The 17,095-nt window shown below is 56.8% G+C and overlaps 1 protein-coding gene across 1 annotated transcript; it reads left to right on the top strand.

The window, feature by feature from the left end:
• Positions 1–7,112: 7,112 nt before the first annotated feature.
• LOC141475769 (tumor necrosis factor receptor superfamily member 10B-like) lies at positions 7,113–14,579 on the top strand. Its single transcript, XM_074164269.1, has 9 exons — positions 7,113–7,166; positions 11,863–11,995; positions 12,288–12,437; positions 12,905–13,019; positions 13,129–13,220; positions 13,335–13,427; positions 13,551–13,591; positions 14,046–14,160; positions 14,287–14,579. The coding sequence occupies exons 1-9, from the start codon at positions 7,113–7,115 to the stop codon at positions 14,577–14,579; spliced, it is 1,086 nt and encodes a 361-aa protein (XP_074020370.1).
• The last annotated feature ends 2,516 nt before the right edge of the window (positions 14,580–17,095 follow it).

Genomic DNA, 17,095 nt, shown 5'->3' with positions numbered 1-17,095 from the left:
TCCGGTGAGGGTGGAAGAGCCCTGGAAGAGGCTGCCCAGGGAGGTCGTGGAGTCCCCTTCTCTGGAGATCTTCAAGCCCCGCCTGGATGCAGCCCTGAGTGATGTGCTCTGGGCAACCCTGCTTTAGCAGGGGAGTTGGACTGGATGATCTCTAGAGGTCCCTTCCAACTCTGACAATTCTGTGATTCCGTGATTTACGTTGCTGGTGTGGGCCAGCAAGGCGCAGAACCCCGCACAGGCTGTGGGTGGGTGTGCAGCCCGAAGGCGCTGCTGGGCACACTAAGTCATGGTTCAGCTCGGTCAGCCATGGCTGCAAACAGCCAAGACTGGAGATCCCCCGTCCTCCCGGTGACCTGCAGTACTGCACCACACCTTCCGAGCAAAAATCACCCTGGGAACAGTGTGCAGGGCCGTTTGCACGAGGAGAGTTGTGCAATCGTGGATGGCAGAGGGTGTGCTGTGCACATGTGAACCCCACAGACCGACCACACAGGACTGAGCCAGCGGCACCGCAGTGAGGAGTGGGATCTTCTGACTGCTGCAGGCAGGAGATCTGAAGAGGGAGAAACTCCATAGCTAAAGCGCCCACCTGATGTCCCACAAGGGAACACTGCGAACAGCCCCGGCAGACACACGGAACACACCGGCGCTGCCCCAGCCTGGCCTTGCCGGGGTAGCTGAGCTTCACAGGGACCATGTGAGAAACTGGACATGAGAACCCCTCCTAGACCCATCTGACCGGGACCTTACAGACCCGTGTCTTAGCTAACATCCACAGATGTTGGCTTTCCTGTCCTTTCCCAGCTGTTTTCCCTTTTTTCCTTCACAAGGCAGCATCCTTGCCATTTTCCCCCTGTTTCCTAAGGGCAACGGCCTTGCATCGGGACGCAGGAGAGGAGCGAGAGAGAAGAGTTTCTTTATGCAAAGTCTGATGTTTTCAGAGCAAAGCTCAACGCCACTAAAAAAAGGGGAGGCAAACTCGGTCGCTTAAGCAGAGCTGCCAAGTTCTGGGTATTTCAGTATCACTGCATTCACCTTATGTGCTATTTCTTGGTCTTGCAGAGCCGGGGGGAATCGAGCTGTGTCTGGGACCTCGGCACTGGGGTGCCCTGTCCCTTGTAGGCAAACAGAATCCCAGAATGATATGGGGTTGGAAGGGACCTCTGGAGATCACCCAGTCCAATCCCCTGCCAAAGCAGGTCCACCCAGAGCAGGTTCCAGGAGGGGTTTGAATGTCTCCAGAGAGGGAGACTCCACCACCTCTGGGCAGCCTCTTCCAGGGCTCTGCCACCCTCACAGGAAAGAAGTTCCTCCTCATGTTTAGATGGAACTAAGTTTGTGTCCTTTTCCTCTTGTCCTGTCACTGGGCACCACTGGAAAAAGACTGGCCCCATCCTCCTGACACCCACCCTTTCAGTATTTATAGGTGTTGATCAGATCCTCCCTCAGTCTTCTCCAGACTAAAAAGACCCAAGTCCCTCAGCCTTTCCTTCTAAGAGAGATGCTCCAGGCCCCTCATCATCTTTGTAGCCCTCTGCTGTACCCTCTCCAGCAGTTCCCTGTCCTTCTGGAACTGGGGAGCCCAGAACTGGACCCAGTGCTCCAGATGGGGCCTCCCCAGGGCAGAGCAGAGGGGCAGGATGACCTCCCTCCACCTGCTGGTCACGCTCTTCCTGATGCCCCCCCAGGATGCCACTGGCCTTCTTGGCCACAAGGGCCCATTGCTGGGCTCATGGGCACCCTGTTGGTGACCAGGACTCCCAGGTCTTTCTCCTCAGAGCTGCTCTCCAGCAGGTCACCCCCAACCTGTACCAGTGTGCGGGGTTATTTCTCCCCAGGTGCAGCGCTCTACGCTTGCCCTGGTTGAACTTCATCACTTAGGGGTTAATCATTCCTTGTGCTTGGACTTTCCAGGTTTCTCGGGTGTGTTTGGCTTCCCTGAGAGGCACAGAGGGAAGGAGCGCTTCGGTCAGGCTGCATGTGCTGCGGGCTCTGAGTCAGAGGGAGGTATGTAGTCACCAGCTTAACCCTGTAGCCGCTGGGGTGCAGGAGTTACCCCGTGCCCACAGGGTTTCTCCAGAAATCAGGGAGAAGTCAGCCGGCTCTCAGAGACACGGGACGTGGAGCTTGTTTTACCCTGTGTTTTTAATTCGGAGGGTTCTCCGAGGCTGCTGAGCTGTGCGGGAGCCTGTTCCGAGCTGCAGTGTAGCTGCTCACAACCGCGGGCGGCTGCTGGTTTTGTTTTCATTGAGATTATTTTACATTCATCGTCAGAGCCGGTCCTTCACGCAGCCCTGCCGACTCGCAGCGTGTTGGTGAGCAAAAAGGCATTGACAACGGCAAAGAAAAGACAGCCATGGTCCATTCAGAGGGTTTGGTGACACCGCCTTGGCTCTCCTCCCCCAGCCAGACCTCGATGCCGCAGGGAAGGCAGCAGGTCCCAGAGCAGCCTTCATACACACCCTGAACCATGTTTTAAATCAGGAGATGACTCAGCAGAGGCAAGAGCCTATTTTTATCTTCTTACAAGCTTTCTGTGTCAAGCTCAAATTTTATATTAATCCTTTCAGCTCCAGCCCCAAAACAATGTTGCCTTCTAACTGTGAAGCCATTCATAGCCCAGAACCTGGGATAGCCAGGAACCTTTCTGCCAAAAACCTCCTGTGCCAAGGAGGGCACGTTTTGGCCACAGTCAGCAAAGCAAATACCGTGCGGAGGAAGCCAAACGGTGGCATCTGACCACGAGTCTTGTTCAAAGGAGCCGCGTGGGGCTGTGTTTAAACACCTGGGAAAATCGGCCTTGAACCCGCGGCGCTGGAGGCTGTCAGAGCCAGGCGTCACATGTTCGGCAATAAAAAGAGCCAAGTGATGAGCTGATCCCGCTCCCGCAGGATCCTGCCGCACGAGAAACTTCCTCCTGGAAGTTCAGCCGTGGAAAAAACTGTGATACAAGATAGACATTAAAAATACACATTGGCTGAAGAATGACACTATGCGCTTTGAGGCATTTGGGGAAAAGATCCAAGGCGTCCTCAGTGTATAACCCCCAAAGCCAAGTTTTAATTTGCTTCTGTAGCTGCGTGGGGAGATGTAACAACAGCAACTCCGTCCCTTTCGTGGAGTCTCCGGGTTTATGCGCGTGGCAGGGGATGAGACTGGTCCCACTGGGCAGTGGTTTGGCAGGAGCGGCTCTGCTCTGCGGAGGAGTTGGGCTGCGGGAGCAGGCAGCTGCGGGGCAGCTGCAGGCTTTTTTGGGAGTTTGTAATGTCCTAGCATTGCCCTGCAGAGATTTAGCCTGGGATGGGACTCTCCAAGGTTGAGCAGAAAGCTGGGGTTTATGGAATATTGATCATTTCAAACCGTAGACTTGCCCAGCCAGAGGTTTCTGCCCCCTTTTCGAAGCTGGCAGGTGCCTTGGTTCGGATTCAGAGCCTGGGCTGCAGCTCACAGTCTGCAACACCCTCACCCCTCTCCTGCATCCCAGAGCTCCTTTTAAGTCCTGGTTCAAGGAGAGGGAAGGGAGGAGGGAAGGGAAAAAGCGTAGATCTTAGCTCAGACTCTACATTTGCTGTTTAAAGTCTCCCTTTGCTTTTAGGAGCGAGGTTGGCAGAGGAAGGGGACGCATTTAACCCTTTCCCCTGCCCTGCGTGCGCAGAAGCTGCGGCAGGAAAGTTGAAGGGAGAAAGGAGGAGGAAGAAATCCATCCCCTTGCCCTGAGCATCTCCCGAACCCCAAAAATATGGTGGGTGAAGGATGGGAAGCCAGAAGTCTGAGCATCCCTCAGCCACAGAGGGGAAACTGAGGCACCCAGGGCCGGGCTGGTTTGCCCAGGCTTGCACAAGGAAGGGGCTGCAGCACGTCAGGGAATCGAGCTCCGTTCTCATGAAGTTCACAGCCTGGATCATCTGCAAGACCTTTTCCTCCCTCTTTTAAAGAGGAACTTGGGTTTTTTGCGATAAATCATTTGTTTATCTGAAGGGACATGGGGGGGTGGTGGTGGAGAAAGGTCAAAATTATCGTGTGGCTTCAGTTCCCACCCAGGCACAAAAAACAGACGAGAGGCAAGAAAAAGCTGAATGCTGATGTTCCAAAATAATATATATACAGGCACGTACCCCATCACTTTCCCGGCGTGTGCTGAGGATCACAGTTAAAAGCAAAATGCTCTGGGAGGGGAGATTAGACCCTCCTTCACTCCCCCCAATCTCCTTTAAAGATGGACAATGAGCAAACCGACGCCGCGTTAGACAGCACAGGAGTATTTCAAGGCTCTGAACCGTCGAGCGCCGCGGGGGCAGCTGACTGGGGCGAGGTTAACCACTAACCGTGGCCGATAAGACGAGGCTTCCCCAGCCGCTGGCTGTTTATTACGGGGGTGGCCTCTGTGGGCACTTTGGGCTCCCATCTCCCTTCTCCCCGTGGCCCGGGAGTGGGAGACGAGCCACGGCCCCACTCAAACCCTTGTGCTCATTTTATTTACCACTTGCAACAGAGCTGAGGAAGAAGAGGAGGAATTTGGTGGCCCAAACCTTAATTTCCCCTCGATTCTTCTCTTGTGGTGCAGCCTCCCCGGCTCCTGGGGGGCTCCCGGTTCGGAGCGAGGGGTGGGGATGCTCAGGCTGTGATAAGGAGTGGGTGCCTTTCGGGAGGCCTGGCCCTGGGTGATAAACAAACACCCTCTCTCTTGCCCGTGACCGGTGTCAGCCCCTGCGAATCAGCCTTAAATGGAAATACCAGCTCGGCCCGGGGTGGAAATTCTTGCTTGGCGGGTGAATGACGTGTCTGCTGGGGCGTCCCACCCCTGGGGACGGGCTGGGGAGTGGGAGAGGGGAGCATCGCCCACCTCCCTCCGGAGCTTAAATACCCACTGGCCGGACACAAAACCGGCTTTGTTTGGAGCTGCGTAAAAATATTATCTCTGTGGTTTGTCAGCGCCGATAACTCCGCTCAGTTTTATAAATGGGGTGATTGAGCTGGATGGAGAAGGCACCGCGGGTTCCTGACAAGTGTTTGGCAGGAGGAAGATAAGGTCTCGGATTCTGGATGCTGAGGGTTGGCCTCCCGCTACTGGGATGTGGCCGAGAGACCAGTATAAACTATGGAGCGAACTGGGAAGCTCCTCTTCCGTGTCTCCCTTTGCTCCACGTCCAGCCTTCTCCCGTCCGAGCTCCCCAAAGAGCATCAGGTTGGCTTTTCAGAGAGAGGGTGACCCAGCTCCTTCCCTGTCCCATGGAATATGCCAATGCGGAGAGGCTGTGGACTTGCATTTCTCCTGAATTAACTGAAAAAATTAACTATTCTCTAAGGACCCAAATGACTTCAGCTGAAGTCAGTGGTATCTGGAGCGCAGAACACATGGTTTTGGTTAAACAAAAGGCCCTGCATACTTTTTGGGGCTTGTAATAGAAGTACCCACCCAGGAAACAAGCAGGAATTCTTCTTCTCCTTTAAATTACACTTCAGCTTAATTATTTTCCCCACGGACAGGCCCTCGCGTCTGCGAGGAGAAAGCCAGGTTTTCACGCTCAGCACACCTGGGAGCACAAACGCCCGCTCTGCTGCCAGGGTGGGCACCAAAGGGAAGATTCTTCCCAAATACCCGCATTTTGAGCGGCTTCGCTTCGGCTCTGCTGATCCCCTCGGAGCCTCCCAGCCTTCCTCCGCACCCCGAGGCTGACGATGATGCTGGTGAGCTGGCCACCAGCCCTGTGGCCACCCAGATTTTCAATCCACTGAGCCCTTTCCCTGGCAAGAAGCATTTTTTTTGCCTGGTGAGCCCCCCCTTTTTTTTTTCCCTGGAGCCCCATCCAAAGACTTTCAGGTTCTCACCTGCAGTTCCCTCTGCCTTGGGCAGGGTTAGAAAAAAATCAGGCGCTCACGAGTTATTCAGCCGCAGCCTCCGGTGAGTCATGGCATTTCCGAGGGAGGGAGGGAAGGACTCCGCTTGAATCCCGCTAAAACACACCAGGATTTAGTTCGCTCCTGAGCTCGGGGCAAGGAAAAAATGAACGAATCCCCACCTCTTCTGCTCCTGTTTGGTTTTTGTCGAGGGGGTAATTTTCCTTACGTGCTCCCCAGATACCCTGACTGCAGAAGAGCTGGTTGGGAAAGGGCAAAAAGTCCAAAGGTTTAACTTTTTGTTAATTTTTTTTTTTTTTCCTTTCAGCTCAAGTTCCCTCCCATAAAAAAAAAAAGAAAAAAAAGGAAAGAAAACCAAACCTCAGACCCGAGGTGGAATTTCCCCACTTTCCAGCTCAGAGGCGAAGAGATACCTGTTTTGTAAGACAAGTGAGTGTTTTTTTCGGCACAGTTGAGCCTTTGCACCTTGCCCAGCCATGCCCCCCCCCCGGAGCCCCAGTGGTGGCCGGGATTTCTCACCAGGGAATACATGTGTAATCCCCTTTTCCCTGGAAAACCAAAAAACCTGTGGCTTGGCTCGCATGAGGCGGCTGCTGTGTGATGGGGGGCGAGCAAGAACATCCCGGGAGAAGCATTCCTGCCGGCTCCGATCTGATTCCGGAGCTTCGAAACCCGTTTTGGGCACAGAGGAAATCAGTGAGAAAAGGGAAAATGAGGCACGCTAAAAAATAAAAGTGCTGCCAGAGGCGAGTTTGGCTTTTACCAAACCCCACACCGAAACCCCGCTGTGGTTTCTCGGTGGCGGCAGGACCACCAGGAGGTTTGGCAGAGAAACCTGCCCCGGGCTAGCCCTCCTTGGCATCCTAGTCCTAGTCCTGGTTGCCCAAATCCTAGTCCTGGTCACCCTAGTCCTAGTCGCCCTAGTTTTAGTCGTCCTAATCCTGGTTCTAGTTGTCCTAATCTTGGTCCTAGTCCCTAATCCCTAGTCCCTCCTCCCTCTTCTCTCCTCCTCCTCTTCCTCCTCCGCCCCCCCCTATATAAGCGGGCCCGCCCGCTGCGCTCCATACATTGCACCATCCACTGAGCTGTGAGAAGGTTCTTCTGTCGCGACTGAGCCGTACCCGGGCCTGTCCCGAGCCCTGCCCGGTGCCGTGCTCACCCCCCCCCCCCCCCAACCCCCGAGCCGTGCCCGGTGCCGTGCTCATCCTCCGAGCCGTGCCCGCCGCCGCTCCGCTCCCCCCATCCCGCGCAACATGCGCCGGGCGCCCCGACGGCGCTGCCTCCTGCCGCTGCTGCTGGTGGTCGCGGTACGTGGGGACGCGGGGACCGGTCGTGAGGGGACCGGGGTGGTGCTTATTGCGGGGGGGGTCCCGGACCCCCGTCGGTGCTGCCCGGGGCTGCCGCGGCATGCCCGGGCTTGCCGCGCCGTCGAGGGGCATGGTCCGCCGGGCTGGGAAAGGGTCTTGCGAGGGGGAGTAAGGTGGGGAGGGGGCAACGGCGGGTCTTTGGGGGCTGCCCTAGGCTGGGGCACGTTCAGGCAGGCGGGGGGGGGGCTGTGTGAATGGGGGGGACCCCCTGGGTGTAGGGGAGCAGGGGCCTGGGGGCTTATGTGGGGGAGAGCAGGGGAATGTGTGTGCGGGTCCCCTTTACCAACGATTATGGGGGGGAAATAGGGGGCTAGGGGCTCGTATGGGTCAGAGGCTATGGGGGGGGAGCTGGGGGGAACTCATATGGGTCAGAGGCTATGGGGGGAGAGCTGGAGGGGTTCATGTGCGTCAGAGGCTATGGGGAGGGGAGCTGGGGGAGCTCAGACAGGTCAGAGGCAATGGGGGGCACTGAGGGGGGCTCATATGGGTCAGACGCTGGGGTGGAGGGAAGCTGGGGCTATAGTGAGGTTTAACTGCTCCAGGGGCCATGGGGTGAGGGCTCCAGGGGTTATGGGGGGCTTACCTGATCTGGGGGTTATGGGGAGAGCAGCGGCTATGGGGGTTCACCTGCTCCAGGGGATGGGGGTTGGGGGAGGGGCTGGCTGAGGCTATAGGGAGTCTCACATGGCGCAGGGGCTATGGGGGAAGCTGAGGCTATAGGGCAGGCTCACTTGGGCAATTGGGGGCTGGGGGGGGGTTCACCTGGGCAGGGACCATGGGAGGAGAGCAGGGCTGTGGGGGCTCACCTGGGCAGGTTTGCAGTGTACAGGGGGGGTTGAAATATGGGGGGCTGAGGGTGTGGGGCGAGGGGAGAGTGGCAACATGGAGGTGAGGTGGGATGGGAAGGGTGATGTCAGCCCTCTGGGTGTGGGGCAGTGGGCAAGTGCGCAAGCGCTTTGGCCCGCTGGCTGTGTGAGGGCCGTGGGGCTGGGAGGTGACGTGGGGCTGGAGGTTTGCCCTATGGCACTGCCTGTGCCGGAGGGGATTTCCATTCCCTTCGCTCCAAGCCTTGTTTGCCAGTCGGGGTCGGGATCTCGTGGCGATGCCAAGGCTGCGCGGGATGTTTGAAGGCATCGGGCTCGGATGCTGGCAGCTCTGGGCTACCTGCCGCGGCGGGAATGCCGTCCCTCCGGCTTGGCCAAAGGATGCCCAAACCCTGAGCGTCACTGGCTTTTAGGGCAAAAAAATCCCACCTGCGCCTGTCATATTTCCCCATGGATTGGGCGTTGCTGTAAAGCTGGGAAATCCCTAAAGTCTTGTCTCACCTGAAATCAGGGGGATCCCGCCCTGGGGTTTTATCCCGGGGGATCCCGCCCTGGGGTTTTATCCCGGGACTGGCCTGCAATCCCTGCCGCCACGAGGGAGCCATGGCCCCGGGACACGTGGTGGCTGCTCCGGCGCTGGAATTGCGGTTGCTGAGCTCAGTGCTGCCCATAACAGGTTCTAAAAGAGTCGGCTTCTCATCCAGTTCCTTCCCTACGTTGCCCAGGAGGATTTATTTAGACTTTTCTGAAAAAATCAAGCCTAACTGAACCCATCACGCTCTTAACAGCCTCTTTCTTTAACTTTTTTTTTTGGTTTGTTTGGTTTTTTCCTTTTTAATGAAAGAAAAAGGGAGGAGAGAACCGGTCAGGACCAATGTTGCCCCACGTGATAATCGCACCATTCCGTGGGTGCAGTTCCTTCCTCTCCTCACCAGAGCTTGTTGCTTCATGCCTGGACCTGGGCCACGGGCTCCTGAGGAGGAATGCTGCTGGGTTTGCGAGAGCACGAACCGCATCCGAGGGGGGTGGGGAGAACCAGAATCACGGAATGGTAGGGGTGGGAAGGGACCTCTGGAGATCGTCCCGTCCAACCCCCTGCCAAAGCAGGGTTGCTCGGAGCAGGTTGGACAGGAACTTGTCCTGGTGGGTTTGAATATCTCCAGAGGAGACCCCGCACCCTCTCTGTGCAGCCTCTTCCAGGGCTCTGCCACCCTCAAAGTGACATTTTCCTTATTTCCCGTGTCCCAGTTTGTACCCGTTGCCCCTTGTCCCTGTCCCCAGGTACCCCTGAGAAGAGCCTGCCCCCATCCTCTTGCCCCCCACCCTTTTGCTCAGCATCCACGAGATCCCCTCTCAGTCTGCTCTTCTCCAGCTGAACAGCCCCAGGTCCCTCAGCCTTTCCTCAGCAGAGAGATGCTCCAGTCCCTCATCATCCTCACGGCCTCCACTGGACTCTCTCCAGCAGTTCCCTGTCCTTCTGGAACTGGGGAGCCCAGAACGACCCAGTGCTCCAGACGTGGCCCCACCAGGGCAGAGCAGAGGGGGAGGATGACCTCCCTGGACCTGCTGGCCACGCTCTTTTTTAATGCACCCCAAAAAAAACCCCGAACCCTGTATTTGTCAGACCTGTGCCCTTGGAGCAGCAGCATTTTGGGTGTCTGCCTGGCATCTCTTTTATCCCTGGGCCCTAACACTGTTTTTCAAAGAGCTTTTCTTGCTGCGATCGAGGGTTGTGTATGAACCCTGCCGGGATGTTTGTCACCGGTCAGGAGTTCAGCGAGGGACCCACCCCCTTCCAAACACAAACCGGGGAGGTGGAAGAAGGGAAAGTTCAAAGCTTGACGATTCCCAGAGCTTTTTATTTTATTTTACTTTATTTTTTTTCCCCAGACCTGATCACCCAGAGGCTTTTAGCTGATGGTGAGGGTATTGGGGATTCCTGCGCTTGGTAGTTCCTCCGCCTTGAGGCAACAGTTGCTTTCTTGGGATGTTTACTGTGGGTGAAAACTACTCCTGAATACCATTGCCCTCTCGCCCACGGCTCCCAGCCTGGTTTCTCCTCGTGCTTTGCGAGGCTGATGGGTTGAGTCAGGGATGGCAGCCCTCGCCTGCCGAGGGCTCTGCGCTGGGGCCGTGCACTTGAGCCGCACTTGCTGGGGAAGGTGCCGGGGGCTGATAAACCTTATCGTGTGCTTGTGCAAGCTCGGCCGAGGAGCTGGTTCATCAACAGCGGTGAAATCCTGCACCTGAGGGGGCCTTTCCAAACAGCAGATAACACTGTGTTGTTGCTGTGATCACCTCCACGGCCTGGCAGAGTTTAAATGGGGAAGAAAAAGGTGGTGGTTTTTAATTCCCCGCACTGGGACAGGTTGCCCAGTCTCAGTCCCTGAAGACTTTCAAGACCAGGGTGGGTAAAAGCGCTTGTGGCGGGGAGGTAAAAGCAAGATTTTTTTTTTTTTTTTTCCTCTTAAGCTGGCTAGAAAAGCACGTTATAAACTCACAAACCCTCCCAGCTGGAGAAAGCAGCAGCGGGAGATGCGGAGCCAGAAGCTGGTGGAGGGATGTGGATTTGGTTCCTCCAAGTCAGGGGCTGGAGATGGTCCCGTTCCTGGGGTTCCTGGGCTGGCTGGGGCTTGGGGGTGTCTGTGCCTCTCCCTGTCCATATGTCTGTCCGGGCAAAGCTGCGTGCTGGGGAATGGGGGTTGAAAATTGCCCTCTCCGTGGCCTGGCTGATGTTGTTTGTGGGTCTGCGTCACGCTCTGCAGCCCCGTGACCCATGGGACCTGCTGTGGCCAGTTTGGCACTCACACCCTTCTTTGTACAAGCTCGGGAAGTGTCCGGGGAGGACGGGAGAATCGGCTGGCTCAGGGGACACTGGGACAGCTCGAATCTCTATTGTTTCAGCCTTCCAAGGCAGCTTCTGACTCACAGGAGAAATATTTGCTTTAAGAGGCAGGTTTCGGGCTCGGGGTATGGGAGGGGAAGGGGAAGGTGCCTCTGCCGGACTCTTGGTGCCGGGCATCATCCTTCCCTCTCATGCAGGGCTGGGGGCAGGTTTATATCCCTTTAGATCCATGGGGCAGCTATGCTGGTTGAGATGCCGAGGGCACTGTGCCCCTCAGGTATATGGGGTACCCAAATACCCCCCCAAAGCCTGTATACCCCCTGGCCTTTCCTGTTGAGCATCATCCCCCCGCAGCTGGGGTGACCCAGCAGGTTCAGAAAGAGCTGAGCCAGCAGAAAGGTGCACGGTGAACTGACGGAAATGGGGCCGTTGGCTTCCCGATCCAGGGCAAGATACCGGGGATAATGCGGAAACACCGGAGGCCACGCTGTCCCCCGGGAGCCCAGAGCAGCCCGGGTGTTTCTTGTGGGCGCGGGAGCCACGTACCAGCCTTGACACGGGGCTGGTTTCCTCCCCACAAACGTCCTCCCTGTTCCTCTTCCCTGCCCTTCCATTTTCTTCGGTGCTGTGGGTTGACGAGCTCAGAAATTGGGGAAGGAAAAAGGGGCCCGGTGTTATCCTAAGGAAGCGTTAGCGAGCCTTTGCCTTGCTGATAACCTGGCCCACGGGAATCCCTCTGCAAACCTTCTCCTTGCGCTTTGCCAAGGAAATACCCATCCCGGTACAGGGAAAGTGCCCTCCACCTGCATCGAGGGGAGGTTTGGCCACCAGGTCCAGCGCCTCCAAGCCATCCCAGAGCTCCTCTCCCTTCACCTGAGCGCACTGAGCAGAGCAGCTCTTGCCCTTCTCTTTCTTCCCTTGCCCCGTGCATTTGGGATGGTTTTAAGCATTATTATTTTTTTAACAGGAGGCTGTCTTGGAAACTTCTGCGGTAGCACTGGATAGGAGGGACAAGTTGGATCCCTTGGACCCTGGCAGGGAAGGAGAAGAGTATTACTATGTCCAGGAGAGCAACCTCTACTGCAAGAAGTGCCCTCCGGGTAAGATGGTCTCAAACATGGATCACACCACCTCCAGCCCCGCTGTGTTTCCGCCTGGCTCCTTGCAGGGGGGCAGTGGGTGCTCCAGCTCTCCCCTGCTCCCCAAACCTGGTGAGATCGAACCTGTCGTGAGATCTAAGGACACATTTATGGGAACGTGTTCCTTTTGATCCTTCCCAATTTGCCCCTTAACCGCACTGGCAGCGGAATCGGCTCCCTTTCTGCGAAGACATCCCTGTCCTCTGCTGTGTGTTCACAGATTCACCCTTGCTTTCCCCTCTTCTTCTTGCAGGCAAGTACGTCGCGGATCACTGTAAAGAGCCCAATGGCTCCAGCCTGTGTTTGCCGTGTAAAGAAGACGAATCCATCGGATACCCAAACGAATACACCGAATACCCAAATGACTTTTTGAAGTGCCTCCCCTGCCGGACGTGTAGGGAAGGTAGGAGCTGGTGGTGGAAGAGGGCGACACTGGCTGGTAGCGCAGGCTGGGTTCAGCTGACTGGAGACCTCTCTATTTAAAGAGCACGGTCACCTGCAGCGTCCCCAAAGAGTGGGGGTCTGGGTCTGGAATTGGTGTAGTGGCTTGTGCCAGACCTACGTCTCCGTTTGCTGCAGCATCCCCTCGTACAAAGCTTGGACACGAGACCTCCATCCAGCCTGGACCAGGGTTCACGGCAGCGTCGTAGGCTGCTGCTGGTGGAGCTTTGATGCAAGCGTTGCTTTTCTGTTGGGCATGGTGAGGTTTTTGGGGCAGGAAAGGGCAAGGCTGAAACTCTGTAGCAGAGTGACATGGTCTTGCCCAGGCTTGCGGGTCAGCCTGGGTCGTTAGCGGCCTTAATGAGGGAAGTGGGTGGAGGAGCGTGGGGTGGAGGGGCTGGGGTAGAGCCATCTCCTTCTGCCCCACAGATGAGGTGGAGCTGAGTCCCTGCCGACCCACCAGCAACACCCAGTGCGCCTGCAGGAGCGGCACCTTCTGCTCCCCAGACCACCCCTGCGAGATGTGCCAGAAGTGCCGGCCCCGGTGAGTTGGGTGCCATGGGGGGTGGTGGGGTGGGGAGGTGGAGGGGCATCAGGATCTGTGCTGGGAGCCCCAGCCCCTGAACCTGTCCCGTTCCTACCCCCTTTTCCAGGTGTTCCCAAGACGAAGTGGAGCTGGCTCCCTGCACGCCCCACAGCGACCGCCAGTGTGGTCCCCCCACCGGCACCTTGCCCGGCTCCTCCTGTAAGTGGGGGAGCTGCTGGAGGATGGGGGGGGGCGGGCTGGGGGGCAGAGGTGTGAGCTCCTGCTGAGGGGACTGGGAGCAGCTCCTCAAACACCCTGTTTTATCCACTGTAGACAACTGGATCGCGATCATTGCGGCGGTAGCTGTGGTCCTGCTTGCTGTTGTGGTCATCGCCCTCCGGCTATGTGGGTGCTGCTGTTGCCCAAGTGAGCTTCTGGGGACCCCCGGAGCCCTCACCGCCAGCCGGGGGCTCTGTGTGGGTGCGGGTTGGGTGGGAAGAAGGATCTGCCTGGGGGAAGAGCCATCACAACACGATTTTCGTCTTCCAGGGGACGGGAGGGACCTGAGCAGGAAGTCCTGCAGCGTGGTGGTGAGTTGCTGGGATGGCAAGGGGGGGGGTGTTGGCAGCTCTGTTTGTGAGGCTGGGGTGAGGTCCCCCCTCTGCTCCCCACTTGGCCTGCAGCTCCTGGGAGGGCTGGAGGAGCAGGGGGATGAGTCTCATCTCCACAGGGATGCGGGAGAGCTGGGCCAAGCCGAGGAGGGGCTCTGGTAGCCCCCCTGCTGTGTGTGTAGCCCTTGGAGCCCCCTCTCCAGTGCCGTTATCACTTCCCTGGCAGAGGTGCTGGCACATACAGGGTCCCTGGTGGGGACCCCGGGTTAAAGGGAGGGCTGTTCCATACCGGAGCCCCTTCAAGCTCAAGATGAGCAAGCCCTGCTCTTGATGGATGTTGCTGCTGTAGGTGGCATCCCTGAGGGGGCCGGTGTGAGCCCTGCCCTCCTGGGGCCACCTGACTCGGTTGGTTTGTGCTTCTCTCCTGCCGCAGGACTACCTGGTGCGGCGGATGACCAGGTACCAGAGAGGGAGGCCGGAGACGCAGGACAACAACCGCAACGAGAGGAGGAATCTGGTTCCCGTGCCGGGACAAGACCCCGTTACCCGTAAGTGTTGGGGCCCAGGGGATGCACAGGGTGAACCTGTGGGATGAGCTTTCTGGGCAAAATCCTTTCTGACCCAGCTGTCCATGTTCTACCCTGTTCTCTAAGCTTTTTCCTTCCCTCCTTTAGTTTTGCGACGCTCTTTTGAGTTCTTTGCCCAAGACGTGCCCTACAAGGACTGGAAGAGGTACGGCCGAGCCCTTGATCTGCTGGAGAACGATATTGTCCTCGCGGAACTGAACGACAAGTATTCGCTGGAGCCCTTCTTCCAGATGCTCCACACGTGGCTCAACAGACAAGGGATGAACGCCTCCGTGAACACACTGCTGGAGACCCTGCGCCGCATCAATCTCGGAGGGGTTGCAGAAGACATCTCCTCCAAGCTGGTCCAGCAGGGATTTTTCCAATACGAAGTGAGCTGAGGAGCAGGGCAGGCCCCACATCTCCCCACTTCAAGCTAAAAACCATGAATACCTCTTAAGAACACTTGAAATTTTTTGTCTTTTTATTGCTCTCCTGTGGCTCTTCTCTTTTTGAAGCCATTGTACAGTTCAGACGAGCCCAGAGGATTTGATCCTCTCACGAAGTACAAACCTCACGGCCCTCTCTGCGGAAGCTACGGGCTCGATGTCGGTGCTTCCTTACGAAAACCAGTGCCTTGATTTGACTGGACCAACCCAAAGAGCCTAAAAACGTATCGCAAGCTGCCTCTGGGACTATCTCACTTGGAAGCACTGGTGCTCTCCAGACATCTTCAAGAGTGGTGCAGAAAAGGGCCTTTTTTGCAGGATGTAGGCATCCCTGTGGTTTTTAACTGGATCATCCGTCTTTTCTTCGGGGGGTTCCTGGCATCACGCAACGGCTTCTGCTTGTAGAACATCTCTAAGGTGGCCAGCAAGCTCAATACTGTACGCTCGGTGGGCAAGCATTACTGGGGTTCTTGGGTTCCTTTCTCGAAGCTCTTAAGGGAGTAGCGTTTTAGCTGATAGCGGTTCTGCTTGCTGTGAGGAACCAGTTTGAAACTGGACTTTGAGGGGAGGGTGGGAATGATTTAGAATCACAGAATCGTTTCGGTTGGAAAAGACCTTTAAGATCATCGAGTCCAACCATTAACGTAGCGCTGCCAAGTCCGGCACTAACCCACATCCCTCAGCACCACGTGCCCGGTTTTTAAATCCCTCCAGGGATGGCGACTCCACCACTGCCCTGGGCAGCCTGGTCCAAGGTTTGACAACCCTTTTGGTGAAGCGTTTTTTCCTAATATCCATCTGAAGCCTCCCCTGGCGCAACTTGAGGATGTTTCCTCTGGTCCTGTCGCCTGTTCCTTGGGAGAAGCGGCTGACCTCCACCTCTCTGCACGCTCCTTTCAGGGAGTTGGAAAGAGGGATTTACTCGCTGTGATCACTGGAGTTGCCTGAGAAAAGGGTCTGGGGGGGGGAGTTCCTCCTCGGAGCAGGATGGAGAACGTGGGCTGCAAACTCAGTTTGCCAAAAACCTCCTTCTCTGACCTTGGTCAAGTCGGTTTGTTCTCCTTCCCTTGGTCGTGGGGTGGCTTTGCTTGTCCCTGGCTGTCCCCAGCCAGCGTGGAGAGGTGAATGCACTGAGGTCTGAGCCGTGGGTGACCTGCCATCCATCCTCCAGCCGGATGGGTTGCTCTTCAAGCCCTTCGCCCTTCGCTCTGGCTCTCAACACGTAGCTCAGGGACAACTTGGCTGGAAAAAATACTGCATTACTTGAGCTGGCTCCCTGTGCTGCCCTCCCAGTACAGCCCAGTCCACTGGGACCACCCCCAGCGCGGTGGGAGAGGGCGAGGGACATCGCCAGCCCCTCTCCTGTGAAGCACCCGTCCCTCCCGCTGCCGCCCCTTCTCCTCCCTCCTCACCACCGCCTCAAAAAATCCTGGCTGTAAAACGCAAGCAGAAAGTTTGTATTTATGTATTTATTAATTGTAAACGTGTACATATCTTAACTTAAAAGCTAATATAAAAATAGGTTTTGGTTTTTTTTTTTTTTTTTTTTTTACTATGCGTGGTTGGGTGGTTTTATACGGAGCTCTGGCCCAGCCAGTTTGCTATTTCCAGTTTTTACATGTTTCTATGAAGGAAGAATAAACTTTTTAAAATAAAAAAACAAAACCTTCCTCGTTTCTCATCTAAGTTGGTTTTTTTCTTCCCCCCCCCCCCCCTTTGCTGTGCCGTAACGCTGGCGATGGCCCGTTCTAGGTTGCGGCGGGCACCGAAGGAGCTGGACCAGATGCTCAGCAGCTGCTCTGTGTGGCACCGAGGACCCAGTTCATGTTCTGCCACACCAGCATCCCGCTGGGAACGGTCCCCACCAGCGATGCTTCTGCTGGGAGGGGGGCGAAAAAAACCCTCAAGCAGCAAACCTGGGGCTCTGCCTTTACACCTGGGCTGAGAGTCCCACGATCTTAAGTCGCCTGCAAAATTTAGGAAGCTGAAATCTCAGTCCTTTGAGGGTGCAGGGGCTGGGCCCCCCCCGTGTTAGGGGCCAAGCTGACCCCTGTGATGAAGCTCTTGCTTGCCGGGGGGGGGGGGGGCCCACGGCGTTCCCCGCTCCGGCTGCGGCGAGCCAGGGCTCTGCGTGTCGCAATAGCTGCGTTGCAAATCCATGCAGTGCTTAGTTGGGGGGGGGGGGGGGGGGGTGGGTAAAGGGGCTCTGCTCGCCCCAGGAAGCCCCCCCCCCCCCCCCCTTGAGCTGCCCGCCAGTTGGGTTTATCAATAATGCAGGTCTGGGGCAAGTGCTAAAAGCGGGAGCTCTCGGTGACCTGCCGGGACCCATCGTGGTCCCATCCCATCGTGGTTTCCCGAGCATGCAAACCTGGGCAGGGAGCTCCTGCGGAGCCAGGCACATGCAGGATTTAGTGCCGGGACACACCGGGGGGAGCGGGGGGGGCTCAGGTCCTGGCCTGAGGAAGGCA

The sequence above is a fragment of the Numenius arquata genome, chromosome 26 (genome assembly GCF_964106895.1).
Source record: "Numenius arquata chromosome 26, bNumArq3.hap1.1, whole genome shotgun sequence".
Lineage (NCBI taxonomy): Eukaryota > Metazoa > Chordata > Aves > Charadriiformes > Scolopacidae > Numenius > Numenius arquata.
Note: the sequence above shows the minus strand (reverse complement) of the source record. Positions and strands in the feature narration are given on the sequence as shown.